At 38.6% G+C, this 13,449-nt stretch overlaps 1 protein-coding gene across 1 annotated transcript; it reads right to left on the reverse strand.

Moving 5' to 3' along the window:
* Nucleotides 1-11,416: 11,416 nt before the first annotated feature.
* On the reverse strand, nt 11,417-12,475 carry LOC139195031 (uncharacterized). Its single transcript, XM_070820209.1, has 2 exons — nt 11,957-12,475; nt 11,417-11,752 (listed from the first exon to the last, which is right to left on the reverse strand). The coding sequence occupies exons 1-2, from the start codon at nt 12,473-12,475 to the stop codon at nt 11,417-11,419; spliced, it is 855 nt and encodes a 284-aa protein (XP_070676310.1).
* Nucleotides 12,476-13,449: the final 974 nt, after the last annotated feature.

A 13,449-nucleotide genomic window follows, 5' to 3' on the forward strand; every position in this document is an offset into this window, starting at 1 on the left:
TGCATTGGAAAACAAGTCGATCTTAAGTCGTGGCTGGGAACTTTTGTTTAGAATGTGTTGTACTGGGGCAAACCCGGCCTTCTCTTTCCCTTTGATCTTGGGCAAACGGGTGTCTACCATGCCAATTGTTGCCGAAAGGAATGGATCTGTATCAACCATCATTCGTTTTTCAGGAAACTTTAGCTTGCCTTTGTCAATCCAGCTATGGATATCATCACGAAATATGACACAATTGTTTGTGGCATGCTTGGTTGAGTTATGATATTTGCAATATGTCTTTCCTTTAAGCTCCTCGGCCTTGGGAATGTTATGCCCAGGCCGAAGTTTGATGATCTTTGCTAATAACAATTGATCAAAAATTGCTTCAACCTTTGTGATATCAAAAGTGTAAATTTTCAACGTTTTTGCTATTTCTTCAGTGGCCGAGCGGGTTTTGACATCCTTGGAATTAATTTAAGTCAATGCCTTGCAAACGTATGGTTTATCTATTACTATCTCGGCCGCGTCCACGCTAACGTATTGAGAATCCTCGCATTCGGTCAATGCGTAGCTGACCGTGGGATTTTTGTAAATCATCCCTCGGGATGAGGATTTCGAGATCTTCTCTTCTTGGAGCAAATAATCATGTTGCTCGACATGCTAGGCTAGTTCATACATATCCCGAAAGTTTGACCCTAAGAATTTCTTTTTGTATTCTACGCCGAGTTCATTCAGAGCAAGCCTAACAAACTCGACTTCAGGGAGAGGTACTCGGCACCAATTCTTGGCCGATTTAAATATGGTAAGATAATCCATTGGTGACTCATCAAACGCTTGAGCCATCTTTACCAATGAAGAAACTGACATTTCCATCCCTGGTCGATCAAACTGCTCGTGAAAATTCTCGACCAACTCCTCCCAACTTTGGATAGAATTAGGTGGGAGGTTGTTATACCAGGCAAATGCTGAGCTTGTCAACGAAAAGTTGAACAGCCGCAGCTTGTGAAAGTCACTGTTAACATCTTCGCATTGTGCGGTGAAACGAGCTACATATTCTAATGAGGATAAGGACGATTCTCCAGCGAAAAGGCTAAAATCTGAAATTTTGAAACCTTTAGGATATTCGAACATTTCCACATAAGCTGGATACGGATGGATGAATTTAGGGAACTTCGGCCCCTTTTTCATAGCCGAATAGATCATCCGCTGGACCTCTGTCATATCGATGGGTGTTGCTTCCACTCTCTGGTCGGATCCATCTGACCTATTACTCGATCCTCCCCTTTTTTCTAAGTCAATCGTCTTGGGCCAAGTAGACATCACTTCGGCCTATAAGGAATTACTTTTAAGTGGAAGCTGCCGAGCCTGATCAACAGGTTTCTCTTTGAAGACTTTACTAACTATTAGTTCGAGTAATCGGGTTTGGGCCTCTCCATTGCTTTGTATCACTTCAAGCAAACGGTTCATTTTATGGCCCACTGTCTGTTCCACTTATAGGGATTGCTCGTCAAGTCATCTTCGAAGAAACGACCAAATCGGAGGATCAGAGCCTTCATCACCGTCTTCATCGCAGTTATCCACTATTCCTTCAATGAAAACACCTGCAATTCAGTTGAGTATTTCTGTATTTCGAGGCTGGTCACCGAGGCACACTTCCTTTTCTCGATGTCTTGCACCTGCAGCCTCAAGGGTCACAGGGACGATAAGATTTCACGCATATGATACCTCTTGTCCAGAACTTTGAACCGGCAAATCGGTTGCTGATTTTTCCATGGTTGTTTTCATTTTTACTGATCGTGTCTCGATGGTCATGAACTTCGTAGTCTTAGCATTGGGTCCCACCAGGCGTGCCAAAATGTTGACCTAAAAACTACTAAACCTACGTGGCGCGCAAGCCGAGTAATTAGTAAGCTACTACGTCTTTTGGTTGTATGCAGGGCGTGCCAACTCATCGGCCGAGCTCGGCCGAGGAGTAAAATTTGTTGATGTTGCGTTGGGTGCATAGCTGACTTCTCGATCGTGCGAGGAACACATATTGGCCTTCAGGTTCTAGAGCTTGAAGAAAAAGCTACTAGTTCTACGAAGTTCACAAATCGTCGACGCCGGATTCAGTCACTATGATTATATTCGTAAGAGTATAAGTACGCCGAATTGACACCAGAGTAGAAGGACACAAGTATTCAAAACGAATATACATCTTGATTGTGAAAGTGGTTCGGCTGTCAGAATGCCGAACTCTAAAACCTACTTGCGAATAACCAATCATAAACGACTTGGCGTTCAACGTGCCATGTATAATAACTTGTAACACCTCACTTCACCAAGAAGGTTAACGAGATGACCTCTGCCGATAAGGATTCCAAAATCCTTCTCGATCGAGACTTTGATAGGTAACCAGTCGGCCCTGTCGCAGTGCTGTTTATCTAAACTGAAGATGCTCCACGGTCGGCTGATTCTACGGCAACAGTGTTGTTTATCCAAACTAAAGATGTTCGCCGGTTGTCTTCGCAGTGCTGTTTATCCAAACTGAAGGTGCATCGGCAAAAAAAGGAAAAACAAAAATCTCAAGGTTGTTTAGAGGTTTCGCGTAGAGCGAGAGAATGCGCAGGGCAATTTGTGTGTTGAATTGGAGGGGCTTGTTTCGATGTCTTCCCTCCTTATTTATAGCAGCCAACTTGTATTAAATCTCAATCACTCTAAGATTAAAACTCCTTCTCATGATCCAACTTTATCTCGGCCAATCCTATTCCTACCAGGACTTTGAACATAACTCGTTATCAGCCCATATTCAATCCCAGCATCCTAATCTCGTCGAAACTCCTTCTCGTAATAGAATTCATCCACATTCCCATTTTCCGATAAGATATGGCCAACTTCGACCGCGCGGCCCATGGGCTGAATATCTCCTAATGACATTTGTACACGACTTCTGGCCCGAGAAAGATTCTAAACGTCGCCTATCCAACATTGGGTCGAGAAAGATCTAAACTCGGCCCAAAACAATATTTTTGGGCCCAATCACATGTATATATTTCTCATTTAATCTGATATTAGAAAATAGTTACCAAAAAAGAGGAGAAGGAACAGGAAAGAAAGAGTTAGGGTTTCCAATCCAAACATTCTCCTTCCCAAAATGGATCAAGCAATCAAGATGTGTCTGAAATATTATTTTCTTGCTCCATTTTTATAATTCAGATCCCTAACTCTATATATATAATTTATATTTAATTAGCATTTTGATTACAAGATCCGATAATTAATTAGCATATCATTAGTTATCCGATAATTACTTATCAATTTGTCCAATTGCACTAAGAAATCAGTTGACCTCCTCTAATTGATATGCAATTAATGTATTTTCGCTAAATTCCCTAGATTCATGGCATGCAATTTCGTTTCCTAATATGTTCTTGCTTAATTTTATCTAATTTCTTGCTTACTTTTATCTCTTAATTTTAATTTTATTCATTATTATTATTATTAGGAATTTTAAGAGACAAAATTAACATAGAGATTAGCGAAATCACTATAATTCCTAATAATAATAATAATAAATAAAATTAAGCAAGAAATTAGTCAACCCGATTATTTCCTTGTTAATTAAGAGATAAAATTAAGCAAGAAATTAGGTCAACACGATTATTTCCTTCTTGTTGTTAAAATTAAGAGATAAAATTAAGCAATAGAGTAGATAAAATTAAGCAAGAAATTAAGATGTAGAATTATAATTAATAATTAACATATTAGGAAAGGAAATTGCATGCCATGGATCTAGGGAATTTAGCGAAAATAGCTTAATCACATACCAATTAGATGAGGTCAACTGATTTCTTGGTGCGATTAGACAAATTGAAGAGTAATTATCGGATAATTACTGATATGCTAATTAATTATCGGATCTTGTAATCAAAATGCTAATTAAATATACATTATATATATAGAGTTAGGGATCTTAATTATAAAAATGGAGCAAGAAAATAATATTTCATACCCATCTTGATTGATTGATCCATTTTGGAACGACAATGTTTGGATTGGACACCCTAACTCTTTTTTTCCTCTTCTTTCTTGTTTTTTTTGGTAATTATTTTCTAATATCGGATTAAATGAGAAATAATTCATGAGATGGTCTGAGGGCATTTTATCATAATTTTAACAACAAGAAGGAAATAATTAGGTTGACCTAATTTCTTGCTTAATTTTATCTTTTAATTTTAATTTTATTAAATATTATTATTAGAAATTATAGTGATTTCACTAATCTCTATGTTAATTCCCTCTAGCATGATATTTGCTAATTTTCTGATTAGACGCATGCATGATCACAGAAACCCAATTTGGCCGCCATTCCTTTTTTTTCATCATCCTTTTTATACCCATTCATTAATTCTTGACATCATGTACCTAATTCCTTCATTCATGTAGCTGCTCTTGACACCCGAGCAAAGCAAAAGAAGTTTGCCAAGAAGTTTCAAGAAATATACTGCCCTGTAACAAGAAATTTCACACCAAGAGTGGCTTCCTCATACACCAAACATCTCACAAGAGATACTACAAAGTGTGTCCGTTCTGTAAACTCCGGCTTCCCACCAAATTCGAGTTCACCGCTCACTCTTCCATGAAGGTTAAATTTGTTGTTAGTTTGGTTTTTTAAGTATTTTATATAATTGATATTTTTATAACTTTGACTGATCTGGGAAAGCTTGCCCTCAAGCCACCTCTTGCTTCTTGTGATTTTGATGACTCTGATGAGGCTGCTGCTGAAGCTACTGTTGGTCATGATGGTTAAGAAGGGGAACAAGTGGATGGCTATTTCTTGTGTTTCCTTCTGAAGAATGCATGGTATCTCACACTACTGGATTAGCTGCAATTCATCTTTGAACAAATAACTAGCTTTCTTTACACTCTTCTACATATTGGTGTGGTGGTCTCTTGGTTTTGAAGAACCCTATATAAAGTTGATCTCTAGTTAATTTCCAGTTGAATTTCTCTGGACAAAGGTTTTTTTACGATGCCCTCCCATCTCCAGTTGAATTTCCAGTTAATTTCCAGTTGATCTAACTAGTTAATGTATATGTCACTAGTTGGTCTCTTGGTCCCTTGGTTTGGGATATTCGTTTTATAAAAAATTTCATATGAATGTTGTGTTTACATTTTTGAAACATAGTCAATTGAGTGATCAGGGGGCAGCAGCCACTTCGCGCTTGCTTCATCCTCAGCAGCTCCGATCTTGGCAGCTCCATCTATGGCATTTGAGAAATCAAAGTCAAGCAGTTTCCTCATTTTTGGCAAGCAACCCAGACGTGGCAGCCCAAACCGTGGCCCATGCCACGCCACTTCCTCAGCCCATGCCGAGCCAGCCCTTGGCTTTAGTCAAATCGAGCAGCACAAGCTCTGGCCCTTGCCACACCATCTCCTCGGCCCATGCCAAGCCGACTCCTGGGCCCTGCCAGCTGATGTGCTCACCAACCCAACAGTCGCCCCGTGGCAACACCACCCAAGAAGAAGACAAAGAAAATTAAGTTTTTCTTACATTGGTGCAACGCGGAAAAGACAAAGAAATCAATGAAATATGGTTCTTTGCAAGAGCAAGTAAAGAAGAGTGCTAGGGGAGGGGAAATAAATATCCTCTAGCTTTCTCTCTTTCTTGTAGGGATAAATAATTTCCCTCCGAAGTTGATTTAATCCCCCACTTGAGGTAGGCTTAAATAGGCTTTGGAGGCGATTTATTTCCCTTTCCAAGAAGAATTTAATTCCAAGTCCAAGTGGGACTCTGCATCAAAGTTGGACATCTCTACACTTGCTGCCCTTTCCAGCGAGCAGCCCAACAGGTGTAGGGGCATTTGTGGAGCCAAAAATAATCAAGAAAATCATGGAGGCGGCACATGGACTTTTGGGTTAAGAATATAAAATTACCCTCGAGGCACACCAGGATTCCCATATGCATGCAACGGACAATAACGGCTCAATCGAGGTCAAAGGTGATCAAAATGGTATTCCTTTAAACCCTCTCATCACTCCTCATCAAATCCTCACCCACAAGGTAACTCCCAATCATCCTTTTCAAATTAGGATTAATTTCCAAAATCAATTGATTAATTTCCTAATTAATTGATTAATTGCCAAACTAATTGCAAGATATTATTTTACATAATATCTTGCAATCAATCCCCCAAATCAACCAAATGTGGCCGGTCCCAATTCTCCTAATAGGGCCGGCCACACTCCTATATATAGTCACTCATTTTCTCCAAAACCTAAGTCCAATTCTCTCCCAAAAATTCTCTAAACATTTTCTCTCAAATTCTAACTTTGGCATCTGAGACCCCCCCCCCAAATTCATCATGATCACGCGTGGCTCTTGAGTGCATTTTCATGAAAGGAGAAAAAGACGAAAATTTGCATCTACAAATTGGACTAATAAATCAAACGCAAAATCCTTCTGTTTTAGTAGGTCATTCACTTTCACTCACTGAAAAGTTCCAAATGAAATTATTCCAAAAATTACGAGTTACTTGATCCCTTGAAAATAGTACATTGACGATCGAGGACTCGATCTAGGTGTAGTGGTAAAATCAAACACAATTTCAAACCCCCAAAGTACAACTCATTCCAACTGGAATCAAAGAGCTTTTCTTTATCAACAAAAGATTATAATTAATAGACTAATTGTCTTGAATGTGTCAGAATACCCTCCAAACAAAAAAACAAAAAAACAAAAAAAAAAAAAGGCAACAAGAGTAAAACTATGCCAAGTGAATATTTTGATAAATTTATTTGCTCAAGATCGTCAACTTGGTTTAGCTTAATTAGTTCGCACTGACACATTTTCCAGAATTTATAGTCACCAAAAAGGCGACCAAGGGCGTAATAATGTAATAGAATCAGGATGGACCAAGGGTTTACTTCTCCAAATCTCTACACCGGAAAAATTAGTCAGAACAGTACACGAAGCATCATTGTCTTTCAGTTCTTTGCCGTTGATCATGTACTTTGTATGATCACGTTGATCGAATTGGGCTTTCTCATCCGTCAGATCCCTCCTGTAGTACACAACCTTACTTCTTCTCTCATCTATATGCATGTCACAGACACCGTCCTCACACTTGCAGTACAATTAATTAATTATAATTCACAACCACTATTACAATTCGTTATCTAAGCTGCAAAAATGTAATTCATGTTATAAATATGTAAAAGTTAGAGAAATAACCTTTACTAGTGACAGGAGCAAAGCAGAGGTAAAATATTACACTGTAACTATAGCACTGGGGGATGACAAATAAAAGAGAGAGGAATAGATGATGTTATTGATCTTTCTTTCTTTCTATGTATTTTGATTGCAGTCGAGTGCTCTATTTATAGAGTAACTCGCATTATTACAATTTGAAATTTACATCACATGATTTTGAAAATACGATCCTGTTGTGTCCAAAGTCTACATCACATTTGTGGGCATTGGAAATCTGTGTGTGAACATTCATAACAATGCCAATGTTTTCAACTACTAATGTTTTCAACTATTAATGTTTTCAACACTCCCCTTTGGATGCCTACATATCAACATGAGTTGCCTCGTTAAAACCTTGCTTGGAAAAACCCAATGGGAAAAAACCTTAGCGAAGGAAAAAAGTACAACTTTTCCTGGATTGTTGATATAGTGTTAAATATATTTATGTTGCCTCGTTAAAACCTTGATACAAAAAAACCCAATGGGAAAAATCCTAATCGAAGGAAAAAGAGTACAACAGGCATGTATCATGGACACATCTGCCAGATTTTCATTAACTTTTGAAACGTACATTTTGATGAGATTTGGTGAACAAATCTGCCAGATTTTCATTAGAACGGATTTGTTTAACTTCAATAACTTTAGCCTTCTGAAGTTCATGTGCACTGAAATTTTTTGGAGATATGTGTTTAGTTTTATCGTCCTTGATGAATCCTTCCTTCATTTGGGCAACACAGGCTGCATTATCTTCATGAATGACAGTTGGATTGTCTGTCTTTGAAGTTAGACCACATGAATTCCGGATATGATGGATCATTGATCTTAACCAAGAACATTCACGACTTGCTTCATGTAAAGCAAGTATTTCTGAATGATTTGAAGATGTAGCAACTAGTGTTTGCTTTGTTGAGCGCCATGAGATTGTTGTATCTCCATTCTTGAACACATATCCAGTTTGAGAGCGGGCTTTATGCGGATCAGAGAGCGGGCTTTATGCGGATCAGAGAGAAAACCAGCATCTACATATCCAACAAGGATCTAGTCATTTGTGGATTTCTCTAAGTAGAAGAGACCCATATCTATTGTCCCACGAAGGTATCGCAATACATCTTTGACACCCTTCCAATGACGAATTGTTGGAGCAGAGCTATACCTTGCTAACAAGTTGACTGAAAAAACTATATCTGGTCTAGTACATTGTGCTAAATACAACAAAGAACTTATTGCACTCAGATATGGTACTTCTGGACCAAGGACTAGTTCATCATCTTCTTTTGGATGGAATTGATCTTTCTTAATGACCAGAGAACGAATGACCATTGGCGTGCTGAGTGGATAAGCCTTGTCCATACCAAATCGCTTCAGGATTTTTTCAATGTAAGCTGATTGGTGGACCAAAATGCCACTAGCACAATGCTCAATCTACAAGCCAACACAAAATTTCGTTTTTCCAAGGTCTTTCATTTCAAATTCACTTTTATGATATTCAGCAGTTTTATTGAGCTCTTCAAGGGTTCCAACTAGGTTCATATCATTGACATATACTGCCACTATAGCAAATCCAGAGTTGGATTTCTTAATGAACACGCAAGAGCAAATGACATTGTTGATATACCCTTCTTTGATCAAATACTCACTAAGACGATTATACCGCATTTGTCCAGATTGTTTCAACCCATACAATGATCGCCTTAATTTGATCGAGAGCATACCTCGTGATTTGTTAGTTGTTTCAGGCAACTTAAGTCCTTCTGGGACTTTCATATATATGTCAGTAACTAATTCTCCATATACATAAGCAGTGATGACATCCATAAGTCGCATGTCAAGTTTTTCTGAAACCACTAAACTTATTAAGTAACGGAACGTAATTGCCTCCATTACAGGAGAGTATGTATCCTCATAATTAATTCCAGGTCTTTGCAAAAAACCTTGTGCAACGAGTCATGCTTTATATCTTGCAATCTCGTTTTTCTCATTATGTTTCCTTGTGAATACCCATTTGTAACCCACAGGGTTTACACCAGGCAACTGGTCCAAAAATATTTCGCCTTTCCAAGGAATTTAATTATGCCTGGATTGCATCTTTCCACTTAGGCCAATCTTGTCTCTGTTTACATTCATCAACAGAGCGGGGCTCAATATCATCACTTAATATGATTTCAGTGGCTACTGCGAATGCGAACATATCGTCGATGATTATTTCATTCTGATCCCACAATTCATTAGTACATGCATAATTTATGGAGATTTCTTTGCTCTCATGTACTGCTGTCTCTTCAGGGACATGTGTCTTATCAAGGACATTTTCTTTTTCTAGAAGTCCAGAAGCATGAATTGTAGATTTGTCATTCATTCTCTCTTCCTGAAAGATTTCATTTGGATTCAGTTGTACCCTTGCCTTTCTCTTTCGAGGGGCTGAATCTTTTGAACCTGAGGGTCTACCACGCTTCAGGCTTGCACTAGATGAATCATTCGCTGCCACTTTATTTTGTCCAACAAGGACATCAATTCTTGCTGGTGCATTTGCAGCTGGTATATGTGATTTTGTCACTTTCATAGTATCATTAAATGCATCTGGCATTTGATTGGCAATGCTTTGAAGATGAACGATCATTTTCACTTCATTTTCACATTGAGTACTACGTGGATTAAAATGAGACAATGTGGGAACAACCCATGTTAGCTCTTTCCATTCTTCTGGAACGGTCTTTTCTCCCCCTAGCGACGGGAAGACTGTCTCATCAAAGTGACAATCAGCAAAATAAGTTGTAAACATATCACCTGTCAAGGGTTCCAAATATCTAATAATAGATGGTGAATCAAAACCCATAAAAATTCCCAGTCTACGCTGAGGTCCCATTTTAGTGCATTACGGGGGTGCAATAGGCACATAAACAGCACAACCAAAAATTCGTATATGTGAAATGTTTGGCTGATGCCCAAACATAATTTATACTGAGGAGTATTGGTGGCTGGCTATAGGTCTCAATCAAACCAATGATGCAGCATGTAAGATGGCATGTCCCCATGCAGAAACTGGCAATTTTGTTTTCATGAGCAGAGTGCAAGCTATTAACTGAAGCCGCTTGATCAATGCTTCTGCTAGATCATTTTGAGTATGAACATGAGGAACAAGATGTTCAACATCAATGCCCAATGTCATGCAGTAATCATCAAAGGTTTAAGACGTAAATTCACCAGCGTTATCAAGTCGGATTAACTTATCGGGGTAATCTAGGAACTGTGCTCGTAACTTAATAATCTGAACAAGAAGTCTCGCAAAAGCTACATTTCGCGTAGATAAGAGACAAACATGTGACCATCTGGTGGATGCATGAACCAAAACCATAAAATATCGAAATGGTCCACATAATGATTGAATAGGCCCACAAATATCCCCTTGAATTCTTTGTAGAAATGATGGGGATTCAATATCAACCTTTAGTTGTGATGATCTAATTACCAATTTCCCTTGAGAACAAGCCTTGCAAAGGTTATCATTTAAAATAGCAATGTGTCTGCTTAATAATGGATGTACATTAGAGTTGGTAATGATCCTACGTATCATGGTAGATCCTGGATGACCCAGACGGTCATGCCAAAACATGTAAACTTTTGAATCAATGAACTTCTGGTTCATGACAGTACAATTCAACTGTCTTTATATATGTATAATACAATCCACTCGACAAACCATGCAACTTTTCCAATATACGCTTATGGGTATCATTGGAGGTAATGCATAGATACTCCACATTTTCTGTACTTTTTGTTTCAATGTGGCATCTATTTAAACGTATGTCTTTTAAACTCAACAAATTTTGAGTAGATCGAGTAGCATACAACGCATTCTGTATGAACAATATTGTTCCATTTGGTAACATAATCTGGGCTTTCCCTGAGCCTTCAATTACGTCTGAAGGTCCTGATATTGTTGTTACCCTTACATTTGTAAGCATCAATCTTGAGAAATACTTTCGATCTCGAAGTATTGTATGCGTAGTTGCGCAGTCTGCAAGACAAATATCTTCGCCATTCTCATGTTTTAAGAATGACCATAGTTTTTATCCATGCTCTCTGAGTAAGGGAATCAGAGTAGAAGCAAGTTGTAACGGGAAATTTACATGCCACTTTTATTCAATCTGAAATGCTAGTTTTAAACTACAAGTTCAACATAATAAAAGTGCATCAAAAATAAATGATTCAGTCGGACCGATACACTTCATTCCCCCTTTCCATAATGAAGTCCGAAACATCTAGGTGAGTTGTGTTCAACTGCCCTGATACGTCGCACACTGGATCAAGTATATCCATTGGTTTAGCCTGGTCGAGAAAATTAGTCTCAACACCCTTCTCCTTGAGGGAGGCTTGATATAGATCCACCAGATGTTTTGGGGTACGACAAGTATGCGCCCAATGCCCATTGCCACCACACCTATGGCAGGCTCCTTCAGAGTTCCTGGGAGCATTGTTCATGTGAGCTTTGCCTTTGTGGCGATTCACATTTTTAAAACTCTGGCCTGAATTATATCTTGGAACCTGGTTGTGAAACTGACCACCATGGTTATTGCCTTTCCTGTTCCATCGACCTCACTTGTGGTCACGTCCTTGTTTATGATTATCGCCACCAGAAGATGTGGCATTCAATTCGAAGGAAGCAGTATTCACTTCTAGGAATGGTGTAAATCCAGTAGGTCAGGACTGATGATTTTTCATCAGGAGCTCATTGTTTTGTTCAGCTACCAAGAGCACAGATATCAGCTGGTTGTATTCAGTGAAGCCTCGCACTCTATACTGCTGCTGCAGGAGCATGTCAAAGGCATGAAATATGCTGAAAATCTTTTCCAGCAAATCTTCCTCAGTAATAGTATCCCCACAAAGTTTCATCTGAGATGTAATTCTGAACAATGCAGAATTGTACTCTGCCACTGACTTGAAATCCTGAATCCTTAAGTGAGTCCACTTATAGCGAGCCCTTGGAAGAATCACCGTTGTATAGTGATTATATCTATTTCTCAATGCCTTCCAGAGGGCTAACCGATCTTCAACCGTTAAGTACTCGCTCTTTAGTCCCTCATTAAGACGGCGACGAATAAAGATCATGGCCTTCACCCGATCTTTAGAGGATGAGTTGTTCTCTTCCCTGATGGTATCTCCAAGATTCCCTGCTTCCAGATGGATCTTGGTGTCCAGTACCCAAGTAAGGTAATTCTTCCCAGTAATGTCCAAGGCAGCAAAATCAAGCTTCACCAAGTTCGCCATTTTCTTTTCTGAAAGAAAATGAGATGTATAAGAACTTGCAATAATATGTATTCCTGGAGGAATATAGTGTTAGAACTTCTGATTCTTACAAATTTTTCATTTTGATCTTCAGGCCAAAATGATAAGCACTCGAAACTTCAGGCTCGAGATTTTCAAGATGAATGAGGAGGACGATTGTACCGCACCATTCTCATATAACATAGGATGAGCAATTATTCTGCACCACTCCAGTAGCAGGAAAAAATTTAATACGCATAGCAGGGTGGGCGATTATACCACACCACATAAACTTGTAATGAAATTAAACAGCAGGCAAATTTAAATATGCAACGTAGGGTGGGCGATTATACCGCACCACCTAAAATTGCAGTAAAATTAGATTTGCAATCCAAGATAGGCGATGATACCGCACCATCTTGGATCACAGTAAGATTAAATTTGCAGTTCAAGATGGGCGATTGTAACACACCATCTTAGATTGCAGTAAAATGAACATAAATAAATACTGGGTTAGTAATCAAGATCTACACCAAACAAGAAATCAAAGATATATGTAACTGTTAGGTTGAGAACTAGAAGCAGGTATGGAGCAAACAGTTCGTCGCGAGGGTATATCACGCAGTTGAGGCAGAGGAAGAAGATGAATAGTAAAAACCTTAGAGGAAACATTTTTTCCTTTCTTTCATTCGGCGAACAGAAATGAGAAAATTGTTAGGTTTTAGAGACTCGTGCTGATAACGTGTTATAAATATGTAAAAGTTAGAGAGATAACCTTTACTAGTGACAGGAGCGAAGCAGAGGTAAAATATCACACTATAACTGTAGCACTAGGGGGTGACAAATAAAAGAGGGAGGAATAGATAATGTTATTGATCTTTCTTTCTATGTATTTTGATTGCAGTCGAGTGCTTTATTTATAGAGCAAGTCGCATTATTACATTTTGAAATTTACATCACATGACTTTGAAAATACG

Source organism: Malus domestica, chromosome 04, assembly GCF_042453785.1.
Source record: "Malus domestica chromosome 04, GDT2T_hap1".
Classification (NCBI taxonomy): Eukaryota; Viridiplantae; Streptophyta; class Magnoliopsida; order Rosales; family Rosaceae; genus Malus; species Malus domestica.